At 53.0% G+C, this 13,957-nt stretch overlaps 3 protein-coding genes across 3 annotated transcripts in view; 1 reads left to right on the top strand and 2 right to left on the bottom strand.

The window, feature by feature from the left end:
* Positions 1–3,936, bottom strand: part of CSUI_000174 (amine-terminal region of a tm vesicle-mediated sorter) — a 39,238-nt gene extending 35,302 nt beyond the window's left edge. Inside the window, exons 1-2 of the mRNA XM_068060408.1 lie at positions 2,353–3,936; positions 775–1,853 (exon numbers count right to left, since the gene is read on the bottom strand). Coding sequence (XP_067927641.1) covers positions 775–1,853; positions 2,353–2,522 — 1,249 coding nt within the window. The 5' untranslated portion in view covers positions 2,523–3,936. The remainder of the gene's footprint in view (positions 1–774; positions 1,854–2,352) is intronic.
* A 939-nt stretch (positions 3,937–4,875) lies between these two features.
* Positions 4,876–6,942, bottom strand: CSUI_000173 (uncharacterized protein; the record flags this gene model as incomplete). Its single annotated transcript, XM_068060407.1, has 2 exons — positions 4,876–5,177; positions 5,758–6,942. A coding segment is annotated over one exon (258 nt), but the record flags the coding sequence as incomplete, so codon positions are not given.
* Positions 6,285–12,010, top strand: CSUI_000172 (mitochondrial ribosomal protein s35; the record flags this gene model as incomplete). The annotated part of the gene is made up of 10 exons (XM_068060406.1): positions 6,285–6,291; positions 6,360–6,402; positions 7,522–7,841; positions 7,944–8,109; positions 8,614–8,752; positions 9,071–9,320; positions 10,077–10,117; positions 10,533–10,624; positions 11,227–11,342; positions 11,823–12,010. The coding sequence occupies 10 exons, from the start codon at positions 6,285–6,287 to the stop codon at positions 12,008–12,010; spliced, it is 1,362 nt and encodes a 453-aa protein (XP_067927639.1).
* Between the last annotated feature and the right edge of the window lie 1,947 nt (positions 12,011–13,957).

Genomic DNA, 13,957 nt, shown 5'->3' with positions numbered 1-13,957 from the left:
AATACCTACTGGTACTAATATATGCATAGGTATGAAGATAAGCATAATACTACATAGGAATACAAAGAACCAAATACTTAGGAAATGTGAACCACCAGTCACAGGTAAGAAGAAGTTTAAAGTATCTCCAAACATATCTTTAGCATAATATACAAAACCACAAATTGTAGCTAATACAGCACCTAAAGATAACACAAAATGGAAGTGAGCTACAATATAATATGTATCGTGTAATGCTTATGGATTTGATACCCAACCAATATTAGATAACCTTGAAGCCGTAGGATATTAATGGACCATGCTTTTACACGTACAAAGTTGACTACACAACCTTAATGCAGTGAGGGACATAATCAATCCTTGTTCGTACCTACTTGACTTCTAAATTTAACCTGAAGTGTAGTTTATCGAGACTAAACCAGGTAGAATTAGAATATATACTTCAGGATGTCCAAAAAACCAGAATAAATGTTGATATAATACACTATCACCTGAATACATAGAATCATAGAATTCTGTATTGAGATGTAGATCTAGTAAAATCATTACTAAGGCTCCAGTTAAGATAGGAAGAGTTATAATTAACATAAGAGCCGTAAAGATAATGGCCCAAATATACAAGATATTTGCTCTGTTAGCACTACTTGATCCTAAAAAGATACATGTACCAATAAAATTAATAGAACTAAGTAAACTACTAATACCTAGAACAGCTAAACCTTCAATGATCCAACCTCGGGTGAACCTCAACGAAAAAATGTGACACTGGCCTACCTGTTGTTGCTTGGCCCCTGTCCGGTCTAGGATGGCGCTCGTCCTGGGTATCAACGCAGACCGTAAGATCCTTCACTCGGCAAAGTCGGTGAACAAACAGACCTTGTTGAGCTGGCCCATCCGAGCCATGAGAGCTGCTACCGCCAGCAGGCGATACAGCAGGTGGAGTCGCAGGGCTCCCTGGTTGCTGAAGTTTCAAGAAAGCTAACAGAGGATGAGTCTGTGGCGTGGATTCCTTCCTGCCACCGCCGCCTCGGACTCCTTGGCTTCCAGCCATCCCACCACTCGAAAGATTTCTCCCTTCATCTCCTGGTCTCGGCCGGGAACGGTGGTTCGTATTCTGAGAGCCTGAGATTGTAGAGAGACAGTCAGTTGGTTGACCCGGAGGTAGCTGGGGAGAATGCTTCTCTCTGGGTTCGAGAAGAAGGAGCCCTAAAGATACAGACGCTGTATGAGGTCCATCATGATACTTGAGAACGGCATTGCTAACTCGTACAGCCGTATTGGACAGAGTTGAGGCCAGAAGAGACCGTAACCAGGATCCGCCTGTCTGGCGCGCAAATGAAGACCCCGAGCTCGGTAGGGAAAAAGATGAGGAACTGGGATCAGAGAAATCCGAGCTGTCTTTTCCAGATCTCTGTTGATGACTCGCTATAGATGACTCTTTCTGTGAAGGGACAGCATCGGACCGGCCTGCCTCCGAGCCACATGAAGGTCCTTCCCCTCCCGTAGAGTCACCTCTACATGAGTGGGAGGGGAAGTTGACTGCTGCATCTCGTTCTCTTCCCCCACAAGGACGCGTTTCTTCAGAGGGCTGTTTGCTCCCGTCTAGCCGGTGACGCCGAAATTCACCCTTCTCTTGATAGTCGCCGTCACCTGGCCGTTCTCCAGGAAGTCTGGCGGTACAGGAGGATGAGGACGCTTGTGCGGACAGTCCGTTGTGCTGAGAAAAACACAGTGCCTTCCTCTTTCGACGTAGAACGATCTGGACTACATCCAGGTGTATCAGGACGTTGTCCGTCCTCAGGCTTTGCCAGGGGATCGACAATCGGCACTCCCGGATGCCGCCGTATACCAGTCTGATGACGCGCAAAAACAAGAGAGACACCGCGATACAACTGAGCCACTGCGGGTGAGAATGCACGACTCCCTCAACAAACCAAAGTAACACCGTCTCATGGGAAACGTCATGGAAGGCACACAGCACCGGTACGCTCCCATAACACCAGGCATGCCACATCCGGGGGACAATGAAGACGGGGTCGATACAAGTGATGCTTCGTTAGTGATTGCAGAGACAGAGGCTCTTTGAGCAACCACGAACTGCAGCCTTACATGTGGAGGATGCAAGCATTCTGCGCAAGGACAGATGAAGAAGATTCACATACGTACGATCACCTGTCCCAAGTGATCAGGACTCAGCCCACGGAAATGCTTTTAAATAGACACAGGCAGTCACAGAACCGACAGTGCTTCATACGGTCGCTCATTTGGACTGCAACACTCCGGCAATCGCTTAGGTGTGTATGCGAGAACGAGTAGACGGAGTCACTGAGTGACATGCGCGCGTTGTCTTACTCTAGTGAATCCGCTGTGGGGCCCAGAATTTTCTCCAAGATATTAGGTCGCAGCTGCAAGTCGCGCAGAACGACATCTCCACCCCAGAGAGACACTTCGCCCGTATTGATGTCCTCGACGTAAGAGCTGAGATATCTCCGAAGAACCCGATTTAGCAGACTTTCTAACATGGTGAAAACTTGCCACGAGGCTGAATTGGGCTCTCCCTTCACTTCGTGAAGTCAAACGCGAGGGGTGACCCAGCTGCGCATGCACTTGGGCGCTGTTTGTACGTAACTTCGGACTGAGTAAGACACCTGGAAAGAATGGTGCTGCTGGAGAACTTAGCGCGAACGTTGCGCGGGCCCAGCCGCGGAGACACGCTTGCACAGATGCTTCACACACATGTCTGCTGTTCTAGATGCGGAAGGGGATTGCGAGGCCATCTCTATCTTCGCGAGGTCGGGACTCTGCGAAAGCTCAGGTGGCCTCCTGTCTCCCGAGATCTACAGAAGATGACACGCGACTAGGTATATGCAGGTACAAGGACAAGACCACGTCGGAACAGACTCTCAGCGTATGAGATCCACACAAACATGCTCGCAAGAAATTCTGGGGGAGGGAGACCACCGGCGAATAAAACAAGTGCCCCAGAAATCGAAATGAGTACTGGCCCTTTGGGCTCGTGGACCCAGTGTCCAAGTCACGGGTAATTCCGGCGCGACTGTTCTTGGCTGGGCAGATCTTTTCAGCAGAAAACGCAAGATATTCCCTCCGCTACACGGGTCGTAGAATGAGGCGTTACGCGGGAAAAAAGCTAGGTATAGAGACGCTGAGAATATTGGCAAGAGCGGAGAGGCAGAGAACAGAAGTCGTGTTGGTTCGCAGCTCATGAGCAGCGCGGAGCTCGAAAGACTATGTAGAAGGCTCCAAGCCACGCGTAACGCCAACCCGCCTGTTGTTGGACAGGATGACCGCTTAGTTAGAAGTCCTGAGATGTGCCCGTACGCAGACTCGAGCATTCAGGCATTCCTATGTGGAAGCAGGATGGTATACATGGGGCACCAAAGGGCATCCGCTAGATAAGTAAGGTCGAAAACACATACGGCTAGCAAAGGCAGAAGTCGGGATGGTTGGAAGACAAAGGCATAGATGCGGGCGCGGTACAGATGCTTGTGACACGACCTCGCTCCCGTGAAACTGAATAGGTGTGCTTCAAAAAAAAATGACACCTACTACTTCGCAGGCAGACCAGGAAATAAAAAATGCTCGTTTGCTGATAAACAGAGTGCTTTTCGAGAGTGAAACGGTCACCACGTACCGTATCGGCCTAGGAGATCACCAGGGAGGTCGAGCTGATGCATGCCCTCCCAAGGTTTCTTCGTTTCAGGCTCGAGATGATGCGTGGCTCGCTGTCCTCGACACACCCTGTGCTGTAGACAGCCTATCTAGTACTAGAGCTAAACTCATTCCGCTTCGAAGCCTTCAGCCGGAAACGGGAAAAAAAGGTGCTCAAGGCTCGCTAATGTCCTCCAGCTACCACCAGTCAGACAATTTCTTGACTACACTGACACGCTGCTAGAGCAACGACAGATCTTAACTCCTGCACCTGTCCCCAAGTGCTGTCCCCACGCGGACGATCGGGGCCGTAAATCGGTGAGCGGCTCAGCCCGAAGGTAGAATGGGGTCTAAACAGGTAATCCGACCAGTGAAGGCTACCTCCCCATAGCCAGCATGACGAAAAGTTACGGGAATCCGCCGGTTTGCTGTCTTGGTAACAGCTGAATAGCTACCCCACAGAAACACAAAACAACTCGAGAATTACGAAGTACCTCTGAACTGATTGGAAGCTGACAGCAAGGGTGTCTTAGCGGCCGCAGCTACCTTGATTGCCAGTGCTAGTAGTAGGCGAGCGCACTGCATGGGTGAGACGTCTGCATCTTGCAGATGGTTCCGCCACGGTAGCCTCCAGTCACTAACGCAGTCATGCCACCTCTGCGGAGTAAAGTGGACGTCCCATCACTCCACCTGCGTTGCAAAACTCTGCACTGTTGACTGAGGGTGGAATGAGAGACGAGTCTACGGTGTAATGGTCGGTAGGCGTCCAACCAAAAAACCCTGCCCAGTCTAGTTCGGTCGATCTCCGTGAGCTACCCAGGGCTGCGGCGAGATCCACCCTGTCGTGGAGTGAGACTTCCCCTTTCTCGATGAAAACAAGCTGCCTACGGGGAGTGCGGTGATCTCTTCCGACGTGTTGCTTTCCTACCGTGGTTGACAGCCATCTGCTAACAAGGAACACCCCGGGTTGCCCGGTGACGACGTTACTACGGCTGTCCAGGGCGGCACACCGCACAGTTCTCGCCGCCTGCACCAGGGTCTTTCTCGAGCTGTATCCTGAACATACCCAAGAATGGGTCTACGGAGGGTAACAAGCCACATGCCGGGGCTAGAACATTCTGCGACAGTACGGTGAGTTCTTTCACACGGGGTAACGAAAATATCTCGCCTCCACAGACTACCGAATGCCGAGTCTGGTCCATTTTCACCTCCAGATACTCCGTGGTTGCGGGCAAAAAGTGCTATGCTCGGCAACACAGAACAGTCCCGTCCCTTCTCCAGCCACTGAGAACCCCCGCTGCGCAAAACGGCCGCCGTGTAACCATGCAACCCTCGCCAGGGACCGCATGCTCAGAAGTAAGAGACGAGAGAAACAGACAACAGGTGGACATGCGAACGGCAGCCGCTCAGTACCCTGGCCCGCTCTTGCTCTTCTTCTCCGCGCCAAGCTCGAAGCTCTTGCATCGCTTGATAGGCAACAAGCGCTTTGTCTTGCACTTCGTGCATTCCTGAAACAAGGGCAGTCACACGCTCAGACACGCCGGTGCTGCCTAAAGCTTTCCGGCGTGTCCAACCTCTTGGGCTCACCCACAGTGTTGATGTCCAAGTTCAGGAAAACTTCCAGAAGTGCCATAGCCAACAGAGGCCTCGTACGCAACCGCGGAGCCGTCAGGCCACGCTATGTGAAAACAGAGTTACCGATCACCTTTACTCACAGGACTAAACCCCCGGCACTCTTCCCCAGCGAGTACAGCACAGCCACCGGCCCCTCTTGAGTCTCGCGCATTGACGACCTAGCAGACAGGTAATCTACCAGCAGCTCCTCAGATGATAGGTACCACCTGAAACCAAGTGAGACTGGGAGAAGAGAGTCTCACCCTGTGGACACGAAAGTCTCGACGGGCCTACCATCCACACCACGCCCCCGAAGCACGCGCGACACATGGCCAGCCGGTACACACTAACTGTCGAGTACGAGTCACCTCGGCCCAAAGACGAAAAGGGAGAAACCCGGCGGCGAAAAAAAAAGGAGCTGTGGATTCCGGACTGAACGTCTGGGACCGCACTGAGAAATTGCGGGGGACTTACAAGCTTCAAGACGATCTTCTTGGTGGTTTTCGCCTTCTTGCGGAAAATGGGCTTTGTCTGTCCACCAAAACCCTTCTGTTTGCGATCGTAACGCCGCTTCCCCTGGGCAACCAACGAATCCTTGCCCTTCTTGTACTGCGAAACCTTGTGGGGCTGGTGGCGGCGGCACTTGGGCCCCTTGCAGAAGGTGTTGCGTAGTTTCGGCACGTTCACCATTTTGCCTGGTCAGCAAGGTCGCAAGAGACAAGAAAAGAGAAAAGAAGAAAGAGGAAGAGAGATAAGGTGATTCCTCAAGTAACGGGTTGGCAGAAGTCAAGCTTCGTTGACCAGTTCTCCTTCGCGCACAAGGGAACGCATGTCCGATCCTCTGCAGGAGGCCAGTGCATCCGTGCGCGGTCGTTTCCCCCCTGGGGCCACCATCGGCTTATTTTTGGTAACCCCCGAAACCCTTTCGTACCTAGACCTTCCAACGTACAGGCAGTCCACATCGATGACGCTTGCCAACTGTTTTGACGATGAAGCTTCCAATGGCGGGTGCGTATCGTAGCTTCTCTGTGCTCGTAACTCGGATAGAATTATCCGCTGCTGTGGTCACTTCTCAGCGAGCTGCAGTCGGCCACTTGGTGGTGGAGCGCCGCCAAGCACGTCGGGAAGCCCAGGTATTTTCGCCCCTTTTGTTAAGGCAACACAGGCCTAGAATTCTCTTCCCTCTTTGCCTGCTAGGGGCTTCGCGCTCCCCGTCTGAGTACGTAGTTCCCATGAAGACGCTGAGCTGTCACGGAATTCGCGCGCAGCCCCGACGCCAGGTCGCCGTGCCCCCAGTACGTTCTCGCCGCACATCAGAGCCACACTAACTTCAGCCACTTTGCACTGTCCTCCCGAAAACCCTCGCCTGCACAGCTGAGTTGACTCGCCCCTTAGGTGATTACGTTTCACGGCGTAGCAGTTTCTCACACCCTCTGTCTCCAGAAGTGCATGCAGTCTCTCTTGGAGTTCTCGGAACGTGCATGCCTTGTAGGGCAGCGTCGCTGCGACGTAAAACGTCTGACAACGTCGAGCGTGTGCTGCCGAAGACGCGCCGGAGCAGCTTCGACCTTTTCTGGGCCTTGTAGTTAGTGTCAACGGAAGGGAGACTTCTCAGTGTGACGATCAGGCGTCCCTGGACCGCTACATCAGCAAGACGGCCGAAGCTTGTGTTCTTGCTGCGTGTAATGGTAGATTCTGAGGGGCCGTCGAACAATGCCCCAGCCGCAACGCCCAGCTCAAGAGTATTCGAGTGTAGTGTACCGATGAGATAGCAGGTGTCTGGTACACTGGACTGCCGAAGATGATTCCCAACTTAATTGTACTCCGGCACCTCCCGCCGCCATCCAGTCTGCTCAGAGTCGACGGTATGCACTCCTCAGCTTTCTGCAATGCTCTGGGAGAACCACGCAGACTAACCGTTCTCGCAAGGCCCCTTTGCCTTCCACCTTCGCCGTCCATGCAAGCTTCGTCCTCCTTAATCGCCTGCTGTGCTACTCCGGTCTGCTCTGCCTATTACCCTAGTTTCACCTCTCGTCGGGTTTCGGTCTTACAACAGCTGTTTCTGCTCGCAGCGTCGCCAGTTGCGTCTGACGCACCCCTCAGATCCTGTATATCTGGTCGGTCCACGGGACTATACTTCAGTCCAAGCAGCGGGCCCGCGACTAAGGCCCGAAGGAGTCAACAGCACCTTGGTTTTGCAAACGTTGAGAAGGCTTCTCGTGTCCTGACCTGTCTCAGTGCTGGCTTCTCCCACTTTTACGTGTCGGAAATGATCCGCGGGCGCCCGTCTCGGAAACGATGGAGTGTGGCGCAGCAGTCCATTCTGTCCTGTAAAGGAGCTCCGAGCGGTCTCCATAGGTTGCCGACTCCCGCACCGTCTCGCCGGTCAGTAGTGAATTCCTGGCATGGCTCTGGGACTCCTACAGCGCCCGGGGTTTGCGTGCAAAGGACTCGACCCTTTTCCTCGTCGAGTGCTATCTTTTCATCCCCCAGTGAACAGCGTCAGCTTGGTTCTCCCTCTCTGGTCCTATCTCCGTATTTTTGGAGTTCTCGATCAAGTAACTCGTCTCTTCGTCCGTTTTTGTTGGGGCACGGTCTCCGCCGACCCCCAGCCCAGACATCCATTTTTCGGTCGAGTCTTGCCTGTCATTTCCCGACAGGACACAAGCTGGGCGGCTCTGCAGGTCCAAGCCAGCTGTGGGAGGCCTTGCCTGATGGCTTCGTCCCAGGTGGAGGTCTTTCTGCGGTTCAAGTCCGCTGGAAGAAGAAGCGAGGGAAGAAGGAGAAAGTCACTTTGAACGCCGAGCAGCAGTCTACGAAAGTTTGGTGAGAAGTGAGAAGCATTCTGACTCTCTCTGGAGCTTGCTTTTTAGTCAGCGCTACCAACAGCCTCTTTCACTTTCACTGTATACTTCCCTGTACAAAATCTGAAGGGCAACGGCATGTGGGCTTTTCGTTTCCCTTGCTTAGGTGGCCCTCACTGACAGTACTGCCACATCTCGGCTGTCTCCACCCCTGGCTGACAAACCATAAGCCTGTACTCTCGGACACCTTTAGAGGTCCCAGGTGGTGCAGTAAACGGCTAGCTAGCGTCTGAACGCATCTACAGTTACCGGAGCAACTGCAGGGCAAAGCGAAGCCCATCGTAGCTGCCCAAAGTAGCGATTACATATTGTGTACTGCATTGTGTACTGGTGTTTGCACGGAGACAGCAAGTTCTGCTGGCCCCACAAGCTCTACATGGCTCATCCCCTCCACTTGCCAGGTCTCTTGGATTGAGTCATCGGCGTGCTTTTCTTCTGTCCCACTGCCCATCTCTCATGACTGCAGTCTCCCACCTATCCGTCTAGAAGACCGGAGCACCCCGGAGCCGCCGTCGACAGTCGCTCGAAACATTCGCTCGCAGGTTTCTCGCGCAGTAGCGGGCTGGAAGACCAAGCGCATGTTCACGTATCGAAATAAGTACCGCGTAGGTGGAGGAGGTGTTTGTGTGCATCGTGTGAACCCGTGCATGCTCATGAACCCCGTGCGATTTTTGGAAGCAGTGCTTGAACTAAATTTACTTGTGTGCTAGTCGGTCGAGTGGCTTTGACACTCAAACTCCTCTCTTCATCGGGGTATTCTTAGGTAGACCTCTGCTTGTGGGATGCTGTTTCGGAAAGAGTCACGACTCTTGCCACGTGACTGTATCCAAAGCCTGCAAGCGTAACGACCAAGAGCACCCATGTGGCTTTCCGACAGGTGTGTGCGAGTGCGCTCTTTTTCTCTGTGAAAACTTCGCAAACAGCTTCGTCGTTTTGTAGGGCTGACCCACGATGCTGATAGCGAAGATGAAGATCTTTATGGCAACAGTGGATCGAAGGGTGAGAAGATTATTTCAGCACCTAGGCGGGTCTCCTCTGATCACGGAGTCAAACCTGCAGGATCAAACCGGAAGAGGAGGGCCAGAACAAGGTATGGTGCTGTTCCTGTTGGACGCTCTTTTGTCACCCCGTTGACGAAGCTGCAGCATCAGGCCGTCCTGCCGCGGTCTCCACGTAAGACGGATAATAAATGGGATTCTTTTCGTGTAGACTGCCAGTCATCTCCTAAACATTCTGAAGTATATGAACTTTGGCAAAGAAGGAAGGAGATTTCCCCCGTTCTTGTTAACGCTGAAGTCTTATTGACAGCTGAAGGTGCCCTCAGTTTATCTGGCGGACACATATTTGTTCGTCAGTGGCGAGGCGTTGCCTCATCGGAGGCGGCAAGCTATGGGACTGGCTAGTAGTAGGGTGAGATGTTAAGAGACCGACAGTTAAACAAGGAACCGTGTTTACTCCTGAGGCGTAGAGGTTAACCAGGAGCCCGGTAGCGTGTCTCCTTGGCTGTCTTCTTGGTGACGAGCAACCCTCGAGCACGTGATCGTTTTAGGTCTTTTTTCCAGTCCTTTATTACCAGGCAAATGCCGTGCCAGTCTACGGCTCATTTCGTGAGTTCCTTGAAGCAGGGAGCCAGGTGTATGCTTCCGCTACCTACGTCGTATGTGTATATTCCTGGCGATGCACGAGTTTGAAGGGTCTCTGTCACGCGGATGAACGTGAACTCACGTGGAGAGGGAGAACGAACGGTTCGCTATTGTCTCTTACGACGTCACGCGTCTGCGCGAGCGAAGTAGTTGATTCCTGCGGCTGCTTGCACTAGATGCCCAGCTCTTCAGGTGATTTCTGTGCCCCCCCTGGATGGGTGGCGACCGGGACGTATGCTCTCTCTCCTCCACATGCTTTTTCCGTCTTTTTTGTGGTTTCTTTCAGTCCACTCACGATTTTCCTTCCCCCATACACTGCACTATGACGTAAGCCCGTCGCTGGCGATGGTCGGCATACTACTGACGTTCTCAGGTCCGCACTGCCCACAATGGCTGCATCTTCCTGTGTTGTATGGTCTCATACTTCAAGGCTTTGTCAGTTATTCTGAAACCGTGGCGTTTGCAGGTGTCTTCTAGACAGGACGGCAGAATTTTCGTGTCTCATTCATCACTGCGAGCGGGACAGTTCCTCAGCTAGCCTTGACGTGAACTGCGGTTTTTCTCCACTTCCCGTCACTTTGTTTGAAATGTTCTGTTGTTCCAGGGGGATTCCAGACATCTGCTGATTGGTTGTTTTGGCGGGGCGTCTAGTCCGCAAGCCGATTTTCCAATCTTCACATTCCTTTTCTGCCTCGTACTATGCACCTCTGTCATTCGTGTCTGTCTCGCTCGTGGGCTTCAGGTCTTCTGGGGGCCGCCGCAAGTGGAAGAGGAGCCGAGCAAAACAGAGTGTCGAGTTTCCTTCAGACTCGGCGATCTCAAGCTCACAGATAGGTGCGGATGTCTTGCTTTCGGGCTCGCTGTTGGCGCAGGCCGCCTGTGTATCCCCCGATGAGCGTCACCTCGTCTGGTTGTATGCCGTTCCGGTGTAGTAACAAAACCAGTGTCTGCAAAGGGGCTGGAGGCGGGCGAGCGAAGTCCGGTGGCAAGAGGTAAACACGACCCTCTCCCAGGGCCGCGCCATCTTTCGCGTTATGGGACAGCTAGTTGGCAACATGGCAAGGTATCACTTCTCTCTCAGCCTCTGACAGAGTGTACCGGTACTGCGACATCCGGACCCTGAGCGACCGCAACAGGAAAGGGGTTCGTACGAGACAGGTTTACCGAGCGTACTAGCTGTTGACAAGGTTGTCATTTCCATTCATTTGTCCGCATCGTCTGTCCTCGGGCCCGATGGTGACGGGAATACGGTTGTCCGATAGTGCAAATACACAAGCAGAAGACAAGAGTTCTCTTTCCAGTTTTGTACGCTGGTCCACTTCCTCTCAGAAGGTGTCCGCTGGATACAGCGGGTGGCTGTAAGCAAGACCTGTGGAACCCTGGCATGCGTGTTGCTTGTATGTGTAAAGATGGCCTTTCGATTGCTCTTTATGCAGGCAAGAGCAGCGTCTGCTTGATATTGTAGGCCCCGAGCGGCACGATCGGACCAGCGGAATTGTCTGTCTAGAAGCCGATGTCTTCCCGAAGCTCTGCCACAATGCCGCTTATCTTGGTGAGCCGAGCGGCGCCGGGCTCCTAGTACACAAAGCCGAGAAGTGAACTCCATACCTGACAAGATATTGTGTTTGCTTCTTGTCACAGCAGTCAAACTGCTGCCTGGTTTTGCTTGGAATTTTATCACTTATCTTTCAAACATTTCTCGGTCCGGGTTTGCGGCTGTACTAGTGCTTCGAAATGTGCACGCAGGTGCACCTTGTAGGGTCTTGTGCGTAGTTAGCGCAGATAGAGTACCAGATTCCACTGCAAGGCAGTCCTCTTGCAGCAGAACCACAGTTTGCACCCTGACGGTCAATACCTGCCGCCTTCCAGTGGCAACCCGGGTGTCGCGCCAGGGGAAGTGTGGCGAGAGGTGGTGACTAAGCTGCTTCTCATGTGCGCCAGAACCTCAGATCGACTGTTCCTGCTCGTGGAGCGCACTTCGTTACATGGTTCTGGAACCATTGCGACCTCTTTCTGCTCGTGATGTCAACAGGAGATATTCTGCAACGCCTCATGTGGGAAGTTGAGACGGCGCAGGCCCCCGCAGCCGTAACGCGGAGGCTGTGTACGTGTGACAGCAAGGAGCAAGGTCTTCGGAGGGGCATGGAGACACTAGTGGGACAGAATACAGCCGGAGAGGACAAGGAGCTGTTGCGAAGGAAGCGAGGGATACAGAAATGAGTAAAGACGAAAGTGCATCGCAGTGCGGAATGAACCTTTCCTTTGTCTTGGTAGTAGTATGGCGTTGTTGGTCACGTACCAATGAACCCACATTGAAGGCAGGTTTGTCCTAGATATGTAGATGCTTCTCTCGAGCCGCGGCGCACGCGTGCCCATGTCCTGCGAGTAGCACGTTGGACGGCGGAAACATGTTGGGGATCCTCTTTAAGCAGGGGGATATCGCTGAAAGACAACGTTTGTACTCAGCAAGGTATCACTCTCACTGCAGTCACGCGTGTTACCCGTGATCAATTCTCGATGCAGCGTGGACTGAAACCAGTTCGTTCACATCACTGAATGTGGTATTCCCCTTAGTTTCCCTGACTCGCCTGTGGCGTGCGACCACTCTTTTTGTATGAAAACCCCAGTCCACTTTCAGGCAGTCCTCGCTTAGGAATCATGTAAGAGCGGCGGACAGCAGGAACGAGAGTGAGGTGAAGCCGACTGGAGACAGGAGAGTCAACTGGAATGCTGGCCAACGGGCACGCAGAGCTGCTAACAAAGTGAAAAATCGGAACTACTGTCGGGAAAGTACAGAGAGATTCCTCTGTGTTGACCACTTGAAATACGCACGTTGTGACGTCTGTGACGGGCGGGGTGGTGGAACGAATTCTTCGCGGCCGGTTACTTCGGGAGAACCCCACCGAAGGCAGACGCTCGGGAGGAGTGCTTAGCATGGAGTCGCCCTCGAGTTAAAATCTGAAATTTCTTGGTGAAGTGCGCGGCAGTAGCTACATGAATGCTACCTTTCGTGCAAAGCTACGTGAGAGGAAGAGCTCACTCGAGTTTTCCCTCCTGAACGCTTTGTTACAGAGACGAAGGTAGGCGTGGGCTCCGCCGCTCCCACCACGATCGGCAACAGCCGCGATCCCTCTCTTAGCCGGTAACAGCTGCGGAGAGAACACTTAATACTAACTTCGCCAAACAAAACAACGACGCCAACAATCAGCGGGCTCGCGCCCAAGAAGCAACTTTTTCTTCGTTTCATAAGGAGAAAACGTCGTGTCCCTCTCTCTACGCCGCAGCTTCAGCACTCGAACGGGGACGCTCGATTTTGCCGGCAGACACGGATTCAAATGAGCTCACCGCTGTTACAAAGTGTTATACCTGTAGAAGGCAGTAGTTGTGTAGCAAGGTAGCTCAGCGGGAGCGTGGAGGGAAGCGTTCACATTGGGGCCTCCCCGGCGGAGAGGCAGCAGCACACTATGTCGTCACTTCAGTAGTACGCAACTATCCTCGATTCCTCAGGGCTACCTTGCTACGCACCTACTGCCTTCTGCAGGCATAACACTTTGTAACAGCAGTGAGCTCATTTGAAGCCGTGTGTGCCGGCAGAATGGTGCAGTTCCGCGCCGGACAAGAGAATAACAAAACAATCTCTGGAACAGTAAAACCACCCGCGCCCCGGGGATCGCGGTGTTTCTTCCATGCTCGTGCAACGCGAAACACAGTCAGAGTGAAAGAGACCCTAACCAGATGTATGGCGCACACTCACCGGCACAGTAGCCGAAACAAATTCATCGGCCGTCTCACATAACACGGCAGTCCCTTGCCAGCAGTCGTTACGTGTTACATGCCAGCACGTTTTGGAAGCCGTAACCGAATCATCCGTGTGCGGGTGCGGCACGCAGATCCGCTAGGGCGCTTCATTGGCGCTAGGCTCCACTCGATGGGTGTTTTGAGCTGTTTCTAACACCCATCCGTTGACAACTGTCTGCGACACCTTTCTGATGGGGATAGTCTTCTTCCGTTTGAGAGTGGCCTGAGTTGTCCCAGGTGACGGTGGTGTCCCTCCTGCTAACGGCAAAGTAAGCCGCGTAGCTGAGGTTTTCCTTCTCCACAGCTACGATCCCACATCGAAAGCACGGCGATGGCTGCCGACGGCCGCCTTCTGGGACAAAGTGGTAT

Source organism: Cystoisospora suis (genome assembly GCF_002600585.1).
Source record: "Cystoisospora suis strain Wien I chromosome Unknown contig_72, whole genome shotgun sequence".
In the NCBI taxonomy this organism is placed as follows: Eukaryota; Apicomplexa; class Conoidasida; order Eucoccidiorida; family Sarcocystidae; genus Cystoisospora; species Cystoisospora suis.
The sequence above is the reverse complement of the archived record's forward strand: the minus strand, read 5'-3'. Positions and strand labels throughout refer to the sequence as shown.